General features: G+C 35.0%; 1 protein-coding gene across 5 annotated transcripts in view; it reads left to right on the forward strand.

The window, feature by feature from the left end:
• The window catches only part of LOC136035427 (DNA-binding protein P3A2-like), a 78,215-nt gene that overhangs the window by 24,674 nt on the left and 30,985 nt on the right, over window positions 1-22,556 (forward strand). For all 5 annotated transcript variants that reach the window (XM_065717224.1, XM_065717227.1, XM_065717228.1 and 2 more), the window contains exons 3-6: window positions 370-494; window positions 3,370-3,486; window positions 13,403-13,711; window positions 20,485-20,649. In XM_065717224.1, the coding sequence (XP_065573296.1) occupies window positions 370-494; window positions 3,370-3,486; window positions 13,403-13,711; window positions 20,485-20,649 (716 nt within the window). The remainder of the gene's footprint in view (window positions 1-369; window positions 495-3,369; window positions 3,487-13,402; window positions 13,712-20,484; window positions 20,650-22,556) is intronic.

Genomic DNA, 22,556 nt, shown 5'->3' on the forward strand with positions numbered 1-22,556 from the left:
TGATGTCGTCGCAGTGTTTTAACGCCACCGTGGTTTTCCGCCACCTTTTAATTCAAGTTGGTCAGAATAGACATAGATATAGACAAAGCCATAAGAACATACGTAAACATAGTCAAAGACAGACAAAAACATAGACAAAGATATAAACATAGACATAGCTATAGATATAAACATCCACAGACACTAACCTAACCTGTCTATTTTGACCCAACTAATCCTCTTTATGATGCAACGATTTCCTAGGTGGCTGAAAACACACGGTGGCAGAAAACCGTGGTGGCGTTAAAACACCCACGCTGTTTGATGTTAATTATGTTTCGAAGAATGAATATATCAGTAAGAACTGCATTTTGAATTTGTTTCTTTCAGGTCCTGTTGGTATGGCTGCAGCTGCTGCAATCGCTTCAGCTAAGAAGAGAAAAAGACCGCATTCCTTTGAAACAAATCCTTCGATTAGACGCCGACAGCAGACTCGTCTTCTCCGGAAGTTAAGGGTAATTATTTTTAGATTGATTTTTTAAAATAAACGTTTTTACCACTTGATTGACTAACTAAGGCTAAAAATCTGGGAGGGGAGTTAAGGAAAATATCGCGTATCTTTTTAAATAAAGTGATTGTTGATGCTAAAAGGGAACAACCAGCATATCTAGTAGAAAATATTATAAATAACTTAACAAAAATTGACTAATTTTTTTAAGTAGAGGTCCCAATTCTCTGTTACCCTCTGAAATGTTTTGCCTTCTGCCCTCTAAGTTTTGGAAAAATACCTTTCATTATTCTTGCTGAAAACATCTGAGAGAATCAAAACTCCCCTTCCCCCACCTAAATTATTAAAGTGCTTTTTACCCTTCTTTTATTTTGAAAATGGGCACCCTCGGTGATAACAATTATTTAGGAACCCCTCACCTGATGACGAGAATCTAGGCAATTGTTAAAAAAGGACTAGATCTCTCAGTTTCTGATGTAATGAGCACACTTCTAAGTTTCTGTGACTATGAGTTCGGGATGTGGAAGAAGAAGGGGCAATACCCCTCCTATACGGAATAAATTCTGCTCATTTTGGGATTTAATGAATGTTACTCTTTACTTTCATAATAATAGCTTAGACCAGAAATATTCCCAGAAATCCTAAGGGAGCAAATATCAATTTCGCATTTTGATGCGTTTTTTAAAGTTTCTTTTGTACCTCCCCCCTCAAACAAAAATCCTGGTTATGGCCCAAGGGATTATGCATTAATTTGTTCTTCACCCTCCCCTCATCTCTCCCTTAGAACTAAGGCTGTATTTGCCTGAGGGCTCAAAACGAACTCAGATGTTTTGGCATTAAAATACACTCATTGCATCTCACTTCCTCCCTAATTACAAAACAATCAGAAGACACCATTGCAGAAGCTTAAGTGCCTTTTTAAGTTTTTATTTGTCTTTGCAGATAGTTTTTGTTATTTGAAACATCCGTACATTTTTTGGGGGAAGGGAGTTTTCTGCAGGGGGAATGTCTGGGGGAATTTTCAGTGGAGAGAAATTCTTAGGGAATAATTTCGTTTCAGCATGGATAAAATTGTCTGGCAAGAATTTTTTTGAAAAAAAAAATGTGAGTAATGTCCACAAGGATGCTGCAAGGTGGCACTTCCCTTCTTATTGCAAAAAAGTGTTTATTTTAGCCATTTATTTAAATGAAGTCATTTGTTTCTTAATGCAGTTGTTTATTATTAAGTAGAGGTGGTACATCTTTATGTAGGGAGGTAGGTAAGATACCCAAAGGAGTACGTTTCAATGGACTAATTTGTCTAAGCCTCACTGAGCCTTCAGGTGAAAACTAAATGATTGTTTGGGATTTGTCGTTTAAATCTTCCTAATTCCCATGTATATTTTCAGTCTACACCTTTTATTATTTTTGCTGAGGTGGGAGGGAGTAGTAGTGACCAAGTTGATTTAGGTTATGTTTGATGAAATTGTGTAAAAAATTGAATTACGGTTTTTTTCTGAATTTTTAAGATACTTAGGGTGTGTAAATTCATTTTTTCACTTTCTATAGCACTTCTCCACTAAACTTAAAAACACTACTCAAATAAAGTTCAAAAATTTGGAAAACCATATTTTCCGCGGGGTGGGGGGGGGGGTATTTTCCGCGGTGTGTAAACGCCTAGAACCCTAGAAAGGATACGGAATTCATGTATCAAGTCTCTAAGAGACGATTCCACATTCTAACGCAAATCCGACTTTACACTCTGTTTATACTATTTTATGCTATTAGTGTCCGAGTTACTGTTCTACTCTGCTTTTATGATTTTGTATCAGAAACGATTTATAGATTTCTATCTCTTACCGCTACCGAGCTATCGACAGCTGACCACGAAAAAAAAAAGAAGAAAATACTAGGCAAATGTTGCGTCGCAACATAGTAAAATCCATTCATTATTCAATATTATGTAAATAATGCCCCATCGTCGTTCCGAGTTGAGTCATAGATCCTAATAATGTTCTGTGTATTTTTATATACCAAGACACAAAAATTGTTTAATAAATAAGACTCAAAAACTGTTTGCTCATCTAAAAATGCCTATTTTTTTTTCTAAAATATTGGAAAGTTGCAAATCTCTTGGGTCCTCTTTTTGGCTTCTCGATTATCTTCTATAGAAGAATTGGTCAAAGTTACTGACTTCTATGTTTTAGTAAACATCTGGCAGAGTAGTCACTTGCTATTGTCAGGGTTTATTCAAACTTAATACTTTAAAGCCCTATAAAAAGTATCATGAAAATTACACTTTCACATGGTGACTATCCAAGTTTTCTTCAAGTATACACTTCACCTTCTGAGGGAATTTCCATTATGACTCTTGCCGGATTCGTAGCCATGAAAATAAATATTTTCTCTTAATCTCTTTTACGTGGACTTTCGGTCCTAAAAGAAAAAGAAATGATAATGATTGCCAAGAATTAGCAATATATCAGTGTTAATACCGGTGCTGTGAAAATATTAAAAAAAAATAAGAATAAATCGGTTTTGAGCATGTAATTGTAGAGTTATGACCTTTCCCTCAGTTGAACTTTACCTCAAAATGAACATGACCTCTTCAAAAATGAATTTATGGCAACGGGTCCATCTTCACTCTTAGAAGAATCCTCTTGTACAAAAAAGTTAAAATTTTCTTCTTAGAAAATCATCTTGTAATAAAAAGAAATGACATTTTTTTTTTAGAATCCATTATGACCAAGTTACTTTTTACACTTTTTTTTCTTTATATTTTATCCGCAGAGCACTAGATTAGTGCTGCCAGCTTCGTACAGTCAGAAGGACATTCCCAAAACGTAAGGATTAGTACAATTTTTTTTTTTACCTGTGTGAGGTTCAGTTGGTATCTCTTTTAGCAAACTATCGATGAATATTCAACACGTGTGGGTCAGCAAGCCATAGTTCTAGTCGCTACACCAGGTACAACGCAGAATAATTATAAAGTCTTCGGAGCAAAACCACTCGAAGACGTGGTAAGTACTTTGTAAGAATTTTTCTTTAGTTATAGTAAGGCCAAAAACATTGCAAAAATGGTGATTCAGTCTGTAAAAATGGTTTTCTAAACATGTATTTTGGGGGTCTTGTAGTAAACATATCCAAAACAAATGGCCATTAACCATCTATCCGAAACCACTTCTGCCCTGCAAAATGCACTTGTCTCTATGACTTGTCTTCGTCATTTTATGGGACAAAAAACGAGTTTTTTCAACTGAAAAAACGCCTTCTTTGTCTTCTTATAAATTTTCAGGCTGAGCCCCAGAACTGTTGCTTGACTAACTCTTGCTGTTGCTACACCAACTGAATCATTATCCTTTTATCATTGTTTGTACAGGCTCGGAGACCTTCTTATGAAATTTGCATTATGAAAGAATCGCACCGAAATGTTTTGCTATCTTCTGGAAAAAAGTTAATTTTTTTGCAACGAGGAAATTGGGAATGTTTTTGCACCAGGAATATCACCCCACACAGTAGGATCTAGCTAGAGCATTGATTGGCAAAAAATATGAACATGATTGATCAATCCCCTTGGCCTACAGTTTACAGTGGTAATCCCAGTGGTCGAAAATTTTATCATTGTATTAGTCAATCTGAGTGTTAGTGTCGTATCCATCGGGACTAGCTACAATTTTGATGGTTTTTGCTTAACTAACTCGTAGACTAGAACTTCAAACATTTTGTCCTAATTGATTCGCACACGTGCAAGTAGGAACTACCAGCAATTAAACTGTACACAAGTCATAGGCGGGGGGGGGGGATCTTCCATGATCTAACGCTGACGAGAGTATAATGGGAAGATTTTTCTTTGGTCAGAGCTCTTGTGGATATCGTTTTTATAACCACCGAATGAATTTTTTTTTAATTGTATTGCAAAACCTGCCTACTACGGTGAAGATGGAGTTCAGTAGAAGTTTATGGAAGGAAGGGTTGCTGAAGCCTTAAAAGTGCATTTTAAATCCAAATTTCTGACCTTTAGTTGGACATGCTTTAAATTGATATGGAAGAACGATTTTAACCCCTAACCTTCTTTGATTTGGAAGAATACATTTGGACAAGTGGGTAATAGACCGCAAAAAGGTGATAGCTCTCCTCTTATTGTAGCAATGTTTTGATTGTAAGAATAAAGATTCATATCCTTACATCGCCAGGGGGACAGGGGGAAGCATTTCCCGTGAGCAATGTTTGGATTTTTATCCCTCCCTCCCAAATATATTGGATGCTGTACTTATGTTTGCTTTAAGTCTTGCTTACTAATGCCACTCTTTACTTTCATTTAATTTTTTATTTATTTGAGCATTACAAAATAGACCAATCATTATAGTAAATTTAAATATACGTAGAATTCAATTAAATTTTTTCGCCTGATAACATGCAAAGTTCATTTGACTTGGCAGCTATCCGTGCGACTGCTCCCGCGTGAAAGTATCCAACAATGCTGAATGCACTTTCACTTGGCTCTGAAATTTCCATGCACGTGGTTTTGCTCTACTCTGGGTAAATATAGAAACAGTTCCTTCCCATTTGTGTATTTTGATCAGAAATGTGTTGGAAATTTTCAAATTGAGCAGATTGTGCCATCTCAGCAGTGGTATTGAGGTGAAGAATACTTAAAGAAATCAAACAGTTCGTGGTAACGAACTGTAGTAAGGAGCGGCCCGGCTCAATAGTAAACGAAACTCTAAAAACGGAATTTTGATGCTAAAAGATACATCAAAAGAATCAGATTTTCATGCTAATTTTAAATATGTATGTTTCATCAAATTTAGTCTTTGTCATCAAAAGTTATGAGCCTGAGAAAATTTGCCTTATTTTGGAAAATAGGGAGAAACATCCCCTAAAAGTCATAGGATTTTAGGATTATATTTCAAGCTCCTATGTACAAAAATGTGGAATTTCGTATTTTTTGCCAGAAGACAGATCACGGGTGCGTGTTTATTTGTTTTTTTTTGTTTTTTTTCTCCAGGGGTCATCGTATCGACTAAGTGGTCCTATAATCTCGCAAGACGGCTCATTCTAAAATAAAAAGTTCTAATGCCCTTTTTAAGTGACCAAAAAAATTGGAGGGCCCCTAGGCCCCCTCCCACGCTTATTTTTTCCCAGAGTCAACGGATCAAAATTTTGAGATAGTCATTTTGTTCCGCATAGCCGAAAACCATAATAACTATGTCTTTGGGGATGTCTTACTCCCCCACAGTCCCTGGGGGAGGGGCTGCAAGTTACAAACTTTGACCTATGTTTACATACAGTAATGGTTATTGGGAAGTGTACAGACGTTTTCAGTGGATTTTTTTTTTGGTTTGGGGGTTGGTTTGAGGGGTGGGGGCTATGTTGGAGGATCTTTCCTCGGAGGAATATGTTATGGGGAAGAGAAATTCAATGAAAAGGGCGCGGGATTTTCTAGCATTACTATAAAAAAAAATGAAAAAATAAACATGAAAAAGTTTTTTCAATTGAAATTAAGGAGTAGCACTAAAACTTAAAACGAACAGAAATTATTACGCATATGATTGGTTCTAAAAATACTTTAGCATAAAGAGCGAGGTATTTAGGAGGAGATAAATACCTCGCTCTTTATGCTAGAGTATTTTTAGTAATTTCAACTGTTTATTCTACGGTCTTTCTGATTCAGGGGTCATTCTTAAAGAATTAGGACAAAATATAAGATTTAGTGTAAAGAGCGAGGTATTAACGAGGGGACAAACCCCCTCATATACATAATAAAAATATAAGAATATAAAAGTTTGTTATGCAAGTTAATTCTTAAGTTACGTATATTTTTTACTAATAAAAACATTCGTTAAAGATTAAAAGCTCTAGTTGACTTTTTAAGTAGCCAAAAAAGTGGAGGGCAACTAGGCCTCCTTCCCCACCCCTTATTTCTCAAATCGTCTGATCAAAACTAAGAGACACCCATTTAGCCAAAAAAAGAATTTATATGCAAATTACATTTTAATAATTTATGTGCAGAGAGCCAAAATCAAACATGCATTAATTCAAAAACGTTCAGAAATTAAATAAAAAAAAATAGTTTTTTTAACTGAAAGTAAGGAGCGACATTAAAACTTAAAATGAACAGAAATTACTCCGTATATGAAATGGGTTGACGCTAAAGTTTGACTCTTTGTCAAAATTCTACTTTTTAAAACAATTAAAACTTTAGCGTAAAGAGCGAGGGATTGCGGAGGGGACAACCCATTTCATATACGGAGTAATTTCTGTTCGTTTTAAGTTTTAATGTCGCTCCTTACTTTCAGTTAAAAAAAACTATTTTTTTTATTTAATTTCTGAACGTTTTTTTTTTTTTATTATTATTGTTTAGTCGAACATAAATACACCTGACGCATGTTTGAAATATAAATAATTTTGGAAACACCCTAAAAAAAATTATTACAGCATAAAACAAATAAAAACAAAATATCAAAAAACAAACTAAACACCAGAATAAATAAGATTAAAGAAAATGGTTTAAATTTGACGAAAATCCAAGTTCTTCCATTTTTTCCAATTTGAGCGCAAAATTTTATTGTTTCTGAGTTTTCGCTAAAGCTAAGTATTTCTGTCGGAAAAATCAAATGGAACACAGGTTTTTCAGCCAAAACCCTAGACTGAAGATTTTATTTATTTATTTTTATTTTGTTAGTAAATTTTCTCAGAAAAAAAAAGCATGAAAGGACGGCTATATTCAAACCCAAAATTTCAAGCGGATCAGTACATTTTGTCTTGATCTTCACCACTCTTTAATTAACCGAACTCTCTCCTCTTGGGTGCTGATAATGTTAGCTACCACGTGGGCAATGCTCATATTGTTAACATTTTGCCTCGAAGGGTTCGTTCGTAACCCAGCTATGGCTAGAGACATAGAGAACAATCTACATCCTTGACCAGCAGTATCTGGTGATCTATATTGGTAAGTCTGCTTTGTTAGGAGGAAGGTTATTGAGAATGTGGGGCTCAATTGAGTCTGAATTAGTTTTTTTTAGCTTCGCTGCTCATTTCTAATTTGCTGCAGAATGAAAATGACAAACTGGCGAGCGACCTGCTTACGCGTATCTGAAAAGTCAATTTTTTTGCTACAGAATGAGAATGACGGACTGGCGAGCGAATTGCTTACATGGGTAAATTGTTCATATATGGCGTGTCTGAAAAGTCAATTTTTACGAAGATGATCACATTAAACTTTGGACTGGCCGATAAATGTCAGCGCAGTATTTATTTTTTTTTTTTGTCTGCGATTTATGTAATATAGAGAGCAACGAGTGACTTCTGTTTGGATTTGAAGAAAAGACTTACTGCTGCAAAATGAAAGAAAAATTACATATTTCCAGAGCTTTCTGCATGAATTTGCACCACGGGGCTGGTAAGCAGACACCACCATACCCTAACTTGAAAAAAGATTCAGTACACAGTCAAAAAGGCATCTCAGGAGAGGTGTTGATCCTAGGAGCAGCTACGTATAAATAAGAAAGGTGGTTAGAAATTCATATCTTCAAACTAACGCGGCCTTCATGAAGATATCTACAAGACATATAGCCGAAGTCTGCCTGCCATAAAGCTCACAATTGACCGGGTTCAATGAAGCAGTACCTCTACCACGATCAATTCGCAAATAGAATGAAACTCACTACACTCCGCTAGAGTTCAACTAACAAACCAAAAATTTAAAACCGGAAAAAGTGCATTATATACAAACTATTGGAAGCTACGGCGGAAATTCATAAAAAAATGGCGACATTTTAGGGCAGGTGTAGATCCACCAAAACACTTTTGATTGAGGAGGGGGTGGTTATAATTGCTATTTTTGTAAAAGCCAAAAACTGATATTTAACCACTTTGTTCCTGCTCTGAAAATAAGCAACGACCTGAATATTGCAGTAAAGAAAGCTAGGCTAAAATTTAGGTATAAAAAAGGCAATTAAAACAAGAAACAGCAATAATGACGATTTTTAAGTGGAATAAGTTTTTTTGTGATTTTCCATCTTCATGGTCTAAGATATAACCTTTCCTCCACTTTTGAATTAGTACTCAAACTAAATTTTTGTTTTAGTAATTTGCCAGTTGCTGTTCTCACTGCGCAATTCTAGCTATGTTTTACAATGCCTTTGCAATTTCCTAAAGCGATGTTTTTCGTAGAGAAGTTTCTATTTTTTTGTAGACTACGATTTGCAGTCTAAAAAATTGAAAATTAACTTGTGCCCTATATCATAAGCAGCACAGTATAGTTGTCGGACAGTGACGTCATCAAAATCATCAAAATCCTTGTGGAGCAAAGTTTGAGCCAGTTTTCCCAAATCAGGTGAAAATGAGAGTGAAAACTGAATAATGAGGCATATAGTACCATAAAGGTAAAGATATACTAAGGAAAACTGAACCGTTTCTTTGGATGCTTGAATTGTGCAGACTTATTTTAGTTTTGACAATATTTTTGAAGAAACTAAATTTCAGCTCGGGGGTACTGGGGTCTAGGGGGGCAGCCTGGATTCAGGGGGTGGTTAACCTCCCCCCACTCTGCTCCTTATGAAATTACGCCCCTGCTGTTGGGACTTTCGTTCTTGTTTTTGAATCTTCCAATCACCAAAAGGTGGAAATACATTCAACTGTCAAAAATATTTATTTTCAGTAAAGCACGTCCATTCGTGTTATTACGCGGTAATTCTAGCATGTCTATGCTACGATTTTGTACACCTGTTACAAGCTAAAAACAAGCTTTTTATTGACAACGCTTCGGTTTCGAATTTGGCGGTCTTTTCTTTGATTTCTGGCGCATGTTCAGAAAACGTTGCTAAAAATGTACACGCACGAGCCTGGTCTGGTGTCTGGATAACAGAATATTGTTCAACAAATCATAGGAATGCTCTTTAATTGAACTCTGTTTATTTTCAATGGCCCAAGCACTCAATTGATTTAGGATAAGAGATGCCCTTTGTATATCTTAGTTTTGAAAGACATGCTATTAAATGAATATGTTAGTGCTATTGTTGTAAAAAAAAAAAGTCTCGCCAATATGATTACCAATGACAATAACACTTAGCCAATTATTAATATTTAGCTCTGAGAAGAATCGTATGACGTTATACAGCGGGTACCTGAAGGCAAGCAAACATTTCTCATTTTACAGCCATTAAGCTTTATTAAAGCAGTGACAAATTTCAAAGCTATGGTAAATTTGGTCCGTTTTTGTTTTACTGCTCGGATCGAGTTGAACTTTTAGTTAGTAATTTTTTAATAGGAGAGAGTAAGGTGATGTCTTATTTTTATTGGAGGAAATGGGCAAATATTTTTTCTCCGGTCCTTACTAAAGACTATACGCCACTGCCTTTCGTTTTTTTTATGTCTGTCGTCTGGCTAATAAAAAAAAAAATGGTGGGAAAAGAATGATAAAGGATCTAGATTGTAGGCTTATATTTATGAAGTTTATTAAATCGCTTTCCCCTCTTCAATTCTGACTCTGAAACACGTAATAAAGCATACGAAGATTCGCTTAATCAAACAGTTTGTGGTAACGAACTGTGGCAAGTTAAAGTTAGATTATGTTAATTTAGGTTAGGTTAAGTTAGATTAGGTTAAATTTGGTTCTAGATATCAGAAATGGGTTTTCGTATAAAATTTATAAAATGTATAATATATAAAAATGGGCTTCCGGGAAAAGCTTTCCGTATAATACAAGTTGGATATTAGCGTAAAGAAAGAGGGGAAGAGTAAGAAGGAGCAGCCCCTCTTAAATCTGCACTGGTTTCTTCAATCGCAGCCTCATAAAGCTGCACTAATAGATATGCTTGTGTATCTGCTTTAATAAATATAATTTTACATAAGACTAAAAACGGCAAATCTCGAAATCGCCTAAACGCATTATTATTAACCAGCTATATCTGCTACATTCTAATAAGCTTTCAGTAGAATGTAAGCTGGATATTAGCATAAAGAATGAGGGGAAGGGTAGAGGGAGCAAGTCCCCTCACATTTGCTGTGGTTTCTGTTTGTTTAAAGTTTTGATGTCCACTTTTTTTACTTCGTTTATGTGATCATTTCCTTGCATCTTTACCAAGTAAACTACAGACTGGTCAATAATATGCTTATGATAGAAGGGTACCACTCCGTGGGAGTATCCCCTAAACTATGCAGATTTTTAGAAGACTTTCTAACTCCTAAAACAGAACGGATATAGTATCTGTAATAGAACATAGTTTCTATTTTTAACTTATTTTAGCCCATTGGGGATCTAAATTCTCGCCATGGGATAAAATGACAGAAAATGGAAATTAATTGAGGCATGATCTCTATAGGTACTTGATATGGGCACTAGAATCTAAAGATTTCGTTTTTAGGAGCATCCCTTCTATCTATGTCATCATCAGTTAGATAGGATCATCCTAAAAAACGGAGTGGAGAGGGAGAGGAAATACAACAGAAGGTGATTTTTGCGGTTAAAAATTTCTAGTTTTACAAAGGGAGTGGGTTTTTTTTTAGACCAATCCTTATCCTAGAAGTTCTCTTATCTTAGAAGTTGTCTTAGAAGGAGGTCTACTTTCACCAGGTAAGTATACCAGCATAGTCTTCTATTTTATACCCAGTCTTTTCGCAATATCGGAGGAGTTATCACCACTCAGTATCCATTCTTAACGAAGAATAATTTTTTTTTTAAATGGACGACGTTATGAGGTACGATATTGATTTCTCTCCCCAAGATTGATCTAAGGAACCTGTCAAGAAAATTTGATAAATTTAGCCTCAAAACTTTGGGAACTCATAAATGAGTTCCCCAGCAAATAAAATCATTCGAATGTAACTTTCAAGTCATTATCTATGCTCATCGATAATTTTAAATGAACTGTACATTTAAATGTAAAATGGGCAACCACAGGACAGTATATTGCCGGAGACTGGAATGTTTTAAACAAAGATTTTTGATACTTTCAAACTGATCGGCTCTTTACTTACTATTCATTAGCAGGAAACATTGGACATCAAAGAATGCTTTTCAGGTCACAATAATGTTTGGATACATTAATTTTTTATTGAATGGGAAGAGTCTAAAGGCTGATACCAAATATTAATGGAACTACACCCTTGAATGTTTTTTTTTTTTTTTTAATACTCTTTCATCCAATGACGTCAATCTGATTATGACATTCAATGGGGGAAAAGAAAGAAACGCTTCAAATAAGACAGCTTTCAGATTGTACATGAATGCTTCGTTAATTATAAGCGGTGCTCTATTCGTATAAAGTTCACTAATAGAAGAAAGAAAAAATTTGTAAGATAAGAGACAATGCACTTGTTTAGCTGATCCTCAATAACCTCTTATGTCTTAATCTAAAGAAGATATCAATGGAATGTTTTGGTTCACTGTGGTTTTTGGATAATGATTTGAATGTGTCAAACATCTCAAATTTTTATGATTTATTCAATTACCTAACGAGCTACTTTATTGAAACATCATTTTTAAACGAACAGAACATATATATAGAGGTGGAGATACCATATTTATCGCCAGAGCAGCGACCTTGCAGTTTAAAAAGTAACTATAGGGTATAGTTGTCGAAGTCCAAAGAGCGCTTCGGGAGCTTAAAGCAGCATTCACATATATATCTAGACAGACATCAGTTTAGGCAGCTTCCGCACCCGTAAAATTTGGTTATTGTCCTAGAAGCGTTACCAAACAAAAGTGTATCCAAACATTCGACTATAAAAACCTTCATTATCATCGTCTGTCTTTACAAGTGGCATCCACCTGCGTGTCCAGCTAGTCTTTCAAATCTAGACATGGATATATGTCTACACGTGCCAAGAAATCACAGTTTAGTAATAAACCACTGCAGATTTAAGAGGCGCTGCTCCTTCTTACTCTTCCCCTCTTTCTTCGCGCTAATATCCAACTTGTATTATACGGAAAGCTTTTCCGGAAACCCATTTTTGTATATTATACATTTTATATATATTATACAGAAACCCATTTCTGATATTTACAACCAAATTTAACCTAATCTAACTTAACCTAACCTAAATTAACATAATCTAACTTTAACTTTGACTATCATATCTTGCATAAGACTGAAAAGCTTACCCGTAAAGCTAATTTAATCCAAGCAGAGAAAAGGGAATTTTGAACATTCACAGGTGAATGTCAACATTAACCAGATTTCAGACTTTCACGGCAACATATATATAACAATATAACTTGTTTTTATATCTTTTTTATCGTTGTATTTGTTATCTTATATAGGGTCTCCAAAATCAAAACACTTCCTCTGCGAAGATCAGTCTAGAATTTAGTGTTTTAACGCAGCCGATGAATCATACATTACAGAGGACTCAACATTACAATCTTGCTTAGAAACGTCGTATATACTGGTTGATAATATTGCCTTTAAACAATTTCGAGATTTGCCGTTTTTAGTCGTATGGAAAGCTATTTATTAAAGTAAATACATATAAATAAGCATATCTATTATCGCAGCGTTACGAGGCTGCGATTGGATACTACTTATTTTGGTTAAAGCTTAAATCAAACTTTAGGGCAAAGCATGAGGGGTGGTAAACCACCTTGTATTGTAATAGGAGTTCTTCGTAAATTAAACGTCTCTCTCTACTCTGTTGTTGAAAAAGTCTCCTATATTCTTTCTATAGCGTATTGATGGGGAACGTTCATATCGGTCTTGTTTACATTTGGCAACTGTTTTGTTAAAACTGTTTTACTTTCAATTGGATAAATATTGTTTCTTTTGTATTTTGTGTGCCAAAAGAAATTCTTGGCTTCCTAGGTTCAGCATGCTTGCAAGTTTCCCAAGCCTGGTCTAGTGTGTTATTTGAAAATAAAATAATACTGTTTTTTTCATCCAATTCAGCAAAAAAAAAATTAGAGGCTTTTGGATTCAACTTCATATCAATTTATAGGTCAAGAACCTAAAGGCTGTTATAATTCAAGAGTTGGAGACTGCCCTTGCGCAGCACGCCCCACCACCGATCCAAGAGGATCCTTCCCTCCATGAATTGCCGCCCCTAGTTATAGACGGTATTCCAACACCCGTAGAGCAGATGACACAAGCCCAACTAAGAGCGTTCATACCCTTGATGCTCAAATATTCCACAGGAAGGGGTAAACCTGGATGGGGAAAGGAGTCCACCAAACCCCCTTGGTGGCCAGCTGATGTCCCTTGGGCAAATGTGAGGATGGATGCTAGGCTGGAAGATGACAAGCAAAAGGTACTCATTAAATTCTACTTGAAAATATTTATTTAAAAAAACGAACCTGATGACTATCTTTTGATTTGCCTAATTTTAATTGTATAGAAAATCTGATTTACTATGTACTTGAAACCAACACTGAATGCAGACAAACACGAAAACGACACCGTTATGTCCAAATTAAAAAAGTGTATATGGCTAGGATCTGTCTCTATGTATCTGACACTTCCCGCAAACGAACTTTTTGCTTCTTAGGTGTCCTTAAATCATTTTTTTTCCACTGGGGAGTATAGTCAGAGGTGTTTTCACTTCATATGCTTATTAATTTAGAAAAAAGCAAACGAAGTTTTTCTTACAGAAGTGAAGAACGAAAGTTAAGGTGAGCTAAAATTTTTGTTTCTCAGTTTATGTAACATATATCTATAAAACTATCTTTAATAAACCGTCTCGTTATATTTTCCTGCATTCGTAGAATTACTACTACTACTAACAACTCACCGCAGCACCAAACCGCCTAAGGCCAATACAGCTACGCACGCTCTTCCTCCATCCCAATCTATTCAAAGCCTCCCTCTTTACACCCTCCGAGGAAGTTTTCATTTCCTTTATAAATCTTTCTTTATGACATCCTCCCACTCCAACCGTGGACGACCTGCTTTCCGTCTAGCCTTAGACGGTTGGCCAAAAAGGACAATCTTTGGCAACGTATCATTCTTCATCCGCAGAACGTGCCTTAGCTATCTCAACCTTTCTCTCATTATAGCCCTAGAAAGCGGGATTGAACCACACTTTTTGTACAGCCTACTGTTTGAAATGCGGTCAGTCAGCCGAGTAACCAGAACAATCCGTTGGCAATTTCTCTGGAAAACATCTAGCAAATCTTCATCCGCTTTTCGGAGCGTTCATGCTTCAGAGCCATACTTGACCACTGTCATCACTGTAGTTTCCAGCTCTCAATAGTATGTTATCGACCATTATATCAATAACTTTTATTATACAGTTTAAATTGTCTAAAAATCCATGCAAGTAGAGTTAAACGCTAGTTTTCTAATATTCTACAAATATAGAGAAATATTAAGACTCGTTTTATTTTAGCTAATTTTGCAGATATAATATGTTGGATGTTTTGAGCACTGGCAGGGTCCTGGGAAACAAGTTGCCATAATGATAATGTATAAAAATAAGAAAATAAGAAATACCCCCTTTAAATTTTGGTGAAAATAAACCTCTTGGTAATGCTTACTCTCTCCACTCTCCCCAGATGGGAAATTTTATGGTGACGCTCATGATCTGAGACCGTCCTCTTATCTATTTTGGACATACGAATTCAATATTCGAAAAGTTTCTAGGTACTAATCGCAAAAATTCCCAGGAAGAACATATGACGAAAATTTTCGCCATCTTTCCTTGAAACAACCCATACCCAGGAGCTTTTTTTCAAGCATTTACTATTTTAAAATTGAATGAGAAACCGTCAACCAATCGTAACCGATTATCTCCTGAAACTACTTATTTTATGTTCAAAAACACAGCCTTCAGGAAGTCTAAGTTCAGGAAGTCAAAGTTCAGTTACTAATAGTGTGGTTCAGACATGATTATATTAAGTAGGGAAATATTAACGTCATCTATTTTTATAAAACTTCTATCGGCGTATTTGGATGCTGCTACATACTTTTTATGAAAAAGGTCGTATATGATCTCTGCTCTAAACCATAACCAAATTACGACTTCTTAATACCTTCCCTCCCCCTGCAGTGTTTTTTTTTTTAAGTAAACAGAGAAGCTGAAAAAGGACGCATTAGGTGCAAAAGAACTATGGCCAAAGTTATATAGGGGCCTAACAAATAAAAATTATGCCAGTAACATTTAAAAGCTGTAGCTCTATATCTTTCTCGGAGGCTCCGGTCCAGTTTGCATGGCACTTAGTAATTACCAAGTTACATATAGCAATCGCAATTTCTGTCTGTATGTCCCGGTTTTGCTAGTTTGGGTACTTTCAGATAAGCTAGGACGATGATATTTAGCAGGCGGATCAGGGACGAGACCAGATCAAATTAGAAATTGTCATTTCCCCGATTCAACCATCTGGGGTGGAGTGGGGGTGGTTTAATTCGGAAAAATTAGAAAAAATGAGGTATTTTTAACTTACGAATGGGTGATCGGATCTTAATGAAATTTGATATTTTAGAGAGAGAAAGATGGGTTTATTAATATAAATAACAAAACAAAACAAGCAAATGGCCCGAAGCAAAGCTTGTTTGGGCTTACAACCCCAATACACATACATATAAAACAATACGAAAAAGAAGAAAAAATAAAAAGAAAAGAAAAGGAAAAGAAAAAAGAAAGAAAGAAGAAGAAAAAAAAACAATTACCCTGCATTTCAATCGAAACGGATTTACACTTCAAAAGAGACAAAACAAAAAGAAACTAAAACCACTTTACCAGTATCGCCAAAATCAAAACCAACATCTTGGCTCCACTTGAGGTCCACTCAACTATCAAAACCATAAATATTAAGGCAAAATAGCTTTAATTCCCGCCGAAATTCATGAAAGCTATCCAAGTTTCTCAAAGTCGTAGGTAAACAATTCCATGCATGGGGTCCTAGATGCCGAATAGAGAATTGAGATCTACGGGTAATAGTAAGCGGACGACGAATTATATCGGACTGTCCCGTAGAATGTGTATGAATATCACATCCTAATTCAAACATACTTTTAAAACATATTGGTAAACAATTTTGAAAATATTTATATATAAACAGGCTTCGATAAAAAATAATAAGTCCTGCTAAAGGCAAGATTTTGCATTCTATATACCTCTTTTGTACCGAGTCTTTAAAACCTACACCACATAACACTCGAAGCGCTTTATTCTGCAAAACTCGAACACGATCGAGATGAGAAGGAAATGTACTACCCCAAATATTGCAACAATATAGCAGATAAGGATGAATTAAGGAATAATACATTGTTCTTAAAATATCTCTTGGGAAAATATACTGCAACTTTCTTAAAATGCCAACATTCCTAGCGAGTTTAAGACTAATATAATCTATATGTTCTCTAAAGCTGAGACATTCATCAATTAAAACTCCTAGATATTTTGTACAATTCATTCTTAGAATACCCATATCAGCAATATTAAGTCTGTCTATCCAAGGGTAATAATTTGAGCTCCTATCATACAATAAAAAGCAAGATTTACTATAATTCAAATTTAACTTATTAAGCTTCATCCAATTTTGTACAAACTCCAGACAAGAACTAATACGACTCAACAGCTGAATTCCTGTTCGTGCAGCCACAGTTATATGAGTGTCATCCGCAAAGCTGGGAACAATTACTTTTTCCCCGTCACATCCAATGTCAAGATCATACGAAATCATATTAAAAGCTCTACATAAATCATTTATAAAAATTAGAAATAACAGGGGACCAAGAACAGATCCTTGAGGTACTCCAAATTTAACACTACTAACTGAAGAAACATTATCTCCTAGTTGTACATATTGAGTTCTTTCTTTTAAAAACGAGGACAGTAATTCAAGAAATGGTCCTCTAAAACCGTAATTTTCTAATTTGGCAATGAGTATAAAATGGTCAACGCAGTCAAAAGCTTTTACAATATCAAGAAAAACAGAAGCGACTTTCATACCATTATCCAACGCATCATTCACAAAAGTTGTCAAAAATAAAACAGCATGCTCAGTAGATAAACCCTTCCGAAAACCAAATTGATTTGGATTAAAAAATGATTTACTCTCCAAAAATTCAACCATTCTTTTAACTATCAATTTCTCAAACAATCTAGATACTACTGGTAATAAAGAAATGGGCCTATAATTTCCTAGTACATTTTTATCTCCACCTTTTTAGACAGGAATAACTTTTGCAATTTTAAAACAACTTGGAAACACCCCAGTCCTTAAACATTCATTAAATAAATACACTAAATGACCGGAAATAACAGGGTAAATATACTTTAAAGTTTTAACTGTTACAAAATCAGAGCCTGAAGCTCCAATTTTTAAATTTTTCAATGTTTCAGAAAGCTCAGAAGCGTTGATTGGCTTCAAATATGCTGAAACATCACTTGCATTCGATAAATATTTCTTAAAACTACCTTCATGCTCAGAAATAACTATACTTTGGACCAAATCCTTTCCCACATTAGCAAAATGACGGCATATTCTATCAGCAGTTGTACTATCATTATGTATACCGTCAGGAAATATACCATCATTATTAGGACTTACGACGGATTTTATAATTTGCCATGTTTTTCTAGGGTTACCTTCACAAGATTTAAATTTATTACGATAGTAATCAGCTTTGGCTTTACGAAGTAGTGCATTTAACTGGTTACTATAAATCTTGTATTCTGTTTTATCACTTACACTATTACTAGCCGCACACATTTTGAACAAATATCTTCTTCTAATAATAGCCTTTAAAAGAGCTCGGGTGATCCAGGGTTTCTTTGGAGTTTCTCTACGACGAGTTGCATTTTTACAAATACTACAATCAATCAATAAACTATTTATAATTGAATACCAGTTTTGAAACTTAGCATTAATATCTAGTTCATTACTATTTAAAAATTCAAAATTACATTTCTCTAACTTTACTTTATAAAGAATTAGCACATTATTATCAATGATCACTTTTTTATATATATTTTGTGAATTTGAGTTAAGCCTAGTACCTTTACTAAAAAAATTTTGAACACTCAAAAATATCCCAAAATGGTCAGATACTTCATTTATTATCACACTTGCATTATAGTAACTGACATTAGCAAAAATATTATCAATCAACGATGCTGAATTCATAGTAACCCTAGTTGGGACTGTAATCGTAGGCTTCAACCCATAACTCAGCATAATATTTAAAAACTGGCTAACTTCTGTATTAATAAACAAATTCATTAGGTCAATATTGAATTCACCACACACAAATATAGGTAAGTTTCTACTCCTAATCATGTCCAACTGTTTTTCTAGTAACATAAAAAATTCATTAATATTACTCGACGGAGGTCTATAAACAACAACCAAATAAAACACCTTGGATTTCTTGCTAACCTCTAATACCAAGCTCTCAAATACCATTTCTCTATTAACCCTTAAATCATCTCTTTCTATAACTAGCAAGTCTTTTCTAATGTAAGCACCCAGTCCACCATGCTGACGAGTCTCCCTATTCTTAAGAAACAATCGATAATTACCTATTTCTAATAAACTAGAATTATGATTCTGTAACCAAGTTTCAGTTAGAGCTAATATTTGAATTCCAGAAAACATACATAGTTCATTTAAATATGTTACACTGCTTTGCAGTCCCCGACAATTCAAGTGGAAAACCGTAAGAGAATCATTAGGCATCGATTCAGAAATATCAACCGGGCTAATGTAGCGTACTGCTATTTTACTTTCCTCTACAACAAAATCATCAATCCCTCTACTTTCATCTATTAACTCCAAATGAGCCAAATTAAGTGGACTATTCTCAAGTGGACGCAATCTATCAAAATCTACAACCATTTTCAAAATCATTTAAACGATACTGGTCAAGTGAGAAAAAATCATCATAACTATCCAATATTATTCTCCTCAGTAAATCCCGGGACGAATGAAAGTTAAAAGAGCCTTTAATAACTTGCTTTAAAAAACGGAAATAAATATAACCAACAATAATATGACTGAAATAACTATCCTTAACACAAGCAATAAGTGAATTAAAAGAAAATAGATTAAGAAAATATACAAACAGAAAAAAGATACAAGCAATACTTTTCCTCTCCAATATTGGCCAAAGAGAATGAATTGCAAACTAACATAATTCTCAATATTTATTTACCGGATACCTACACAATATACACTCACAAATGCACCACACACTCACACTAAAAGGGGAAAAAAAGGGAAATTATTTACTTTTCTCCTTGACATAAATTAATCTTGACAACAAAAACAACATCTACAAACATACACTTAAAAGAAAAAGGATTTAAAAGGATATCCTGTCTCAGAGCTCTTATTTCAAATCCTGTTCGGATCCGGTGACATTGGGGGGAGTTAGAGGGGGAAACCTGAAATCTTGGAAACCGTTTAGAGTGGTGGGATCGGGATGAAACTTGGTGGGGAAAATAAGCACAAGTCCTAGATACGTGATTGACATAAAAGGAACAGATCCGCTCCCTTTGGGGGAGTTAGGGAGGTCTAGTGCTTTGGCGAGTTCGGTGCTTCTGGACATGCTAGGACGATGAAAATTGGTAGGCGTGTCAGGGACCTGCACAAATTGACTTGATAAAGTCGTTTTCCCCGATTCGACCATCTGGGAGGCTGAAGGGAGAGGAAAAATTAGAAAAAATGAGGTATTTTTAACTTACGAATGGGTGATCGGATCTTAATAAATTCTGATATTTAAAAGGACCTCGTGTCTCAGAGCTCTTATTTTAAATCCCGACCGGCATTAAGCCTCTGATTTTCCTTTTAAATCAATCTATTGATTCTTAGAATTTTCTAGAGCTCAATCCATATGAGCTCTTGGCTCTTCCGACCTCGTAACAAGTGCCACTTGTTTATAGTTGCCATACCTGAGTAAATGTTCAATCTATAAAATATACATGCCTTGAGCTACATGGCTAACTTTAATTTAATCAGGCCATACTGTGTAATATAATGTGAATCAATTACATTTTAATGCATTCTTTTAAGAATTGTTTATAATTCTAAAAGTATTTCTACCTAAGAATTGCAGTTATTGTGACTGAATATTTTCTAGATATCCTGGACCCACGCTTTAAGACAAATTGTGATAAATTGTTATAGATACCATGGAAGAGAAGACTTATTACCTGCGTTCAACGAAGAAGAATCGAAAAATTCTGGAGTGAAGCATATTAAAGTGGAAGAGTCTAGTACAGAAGGCCAAACAGTATTAAATTCGGTAAGCTTTTCTTCTTTCTACGTAGGCCGTACAGAAGGTCAACCAGTATTAAATTTGGTAAACTTTTCTTCTTTCTAAGTCTTAACGTAAAGAGGATAGGGAACTTATAAGAAACGGATTTTCGGGGATTTCACTTGCGAAGATGGGGGTTAAAGCTGCTAGTGCTACTTACAGCGTAGTGGCTGGTGGCTTCATTAAACAAAATTGAAAATTTAACAGGAAATTGAGTATTTGTTATGTCTCCAATGCAACAGAATGAAAGTGGAAATTTCTCGGTAAGTGGTAATTAATCAGCATTTTTCGTTTCAAGAATTATTTACAGTCAAAATCCAGTCTCCATAACGTAGGCCTAGGTTAGCTTGGGAAAATATTGGTAGGTTATGTCGGCTAGTTGACTTAGTGTAGACAAGATTCTGCTTTATATCCCCTTCCCCTACGTTTTAAAGTATCGGTAAAGACAAGTATGCAACATTGTTTATTTTAAAAAAATCGCCAGACGCTAGATGGCGTTAGTAATTTTTTCGACACTAGCGCAAGTTTTTACTCCGCCAATGCTCGCTGGCTTGGCAGTCTAAAAACAAACCAAAAGGAATGTTCTGGCTCTTTTTCGTATATTTTGTGCCATACCCTTCTTTAAACTCCTCACTAAATTGACAAGAACAATTTCTGATCAGTGTTTTTTCATTTTGTGAAATATTAGTTTCATCTGCCTCTATGATACACAGATTCTCAGATGTTCCAAATTTTTGATCCAGATGTTGCCATTGCTAGACAAATAGCTAAGCACAATGGAAAGGTTGGTCGAAATTAGGCTCCTATCTGCAGAATTAGTAGATTTTCTTTTTATTGATTCATTTTTATTTTTATTTTTGGCTCTTTTTGCTAGTTTGTAATCTTTTCTTCCTTATGTTCTTCTTGTTCTGTGTTTTTACAGGTGTCACAATAAATGCAAGAATAACGATGCGTATACACTTGTAAAATAACAACAAATGTTAAACAAAAAAACAATAAGTCTCGCTTGTGAATTACTATGATATGTTTTTTGTTCACTGTCGTATGTAGCTTAAACTTGGCTTCTCTACAATTAGCTTGGCTACTTTACTTAGTGGTTCTTGTTGGCTCATATGGACGCTGGTAAGAGTCAGATATCCGGCAATTTAACATGAGAAGTTAGGAAAAAAACCAAAAATATCGCCATTTTTAGTGTTACGCCTAATAAAAGATTTTAAAAGGAATTGGATAACTGAGATTATTTACCTGCATTTGTATTGGATTAAAGCTAATAATTCTCTGTAAGCTTTAACTATTTGGTTTTCAACAAATGAACCCAAAATCCAGTCTAAACAGAGTAACCCTTAGCTCACTGGAAAAATCACTACTAAATATTATCGGTGACTTCAAGCCAATCGTGAATGTGAATTAGTGACAGAATTTGGAATACTTTACCCTCCCCGACGTTTCAAAGGGCTTGGGAAGACAAGCTTCATGCAGTTTAGGATTATCCACTATTTAAAAGACCTAATATGTCTGGAAATCTTGATTTGGACATATTCCAAAACCGTTGTAGGACGAAATTACAGATCAGGCCTTTCTAGTATTAAAATAAGTGCTGTAGATAAGATATAAAACTAACTTTCAGGGACGGATCTAGATCCAAAGTTATGCCCGAGAATGTATTTTCAAGCTAAAAACGAGTGACTCTCATGAAAAAGCATCAAACTGTAGATGGTGCTGTATTTTCTACCACCAGCGGTATTTCCAACTCTGGCAAGTTCTTTTCACTTTGTTTTGGATCACTAATAAAGTGCTATCAATGCCAGCGGGTTTTATTCCAAATTAGAATATTGCTAGCCAATTAAACGCGCTTTACATTTTATGCTTGATCCATGGAAGGTCACGTTCGTGTT

Source organism: Artemia franciscana, chromosome 14 (assembly GCF_032884065.1).
Source record: "Artemia franciscana chromosome 14, ASM3288406v1, whole genome shotgun sequence".
Taxonomy (NCBI): Eukaryota; Metazoa; Arthropoda; class Branchiopoda; order Anostraca; family Artemiidae; genus Artemia; species Artemia franciscana.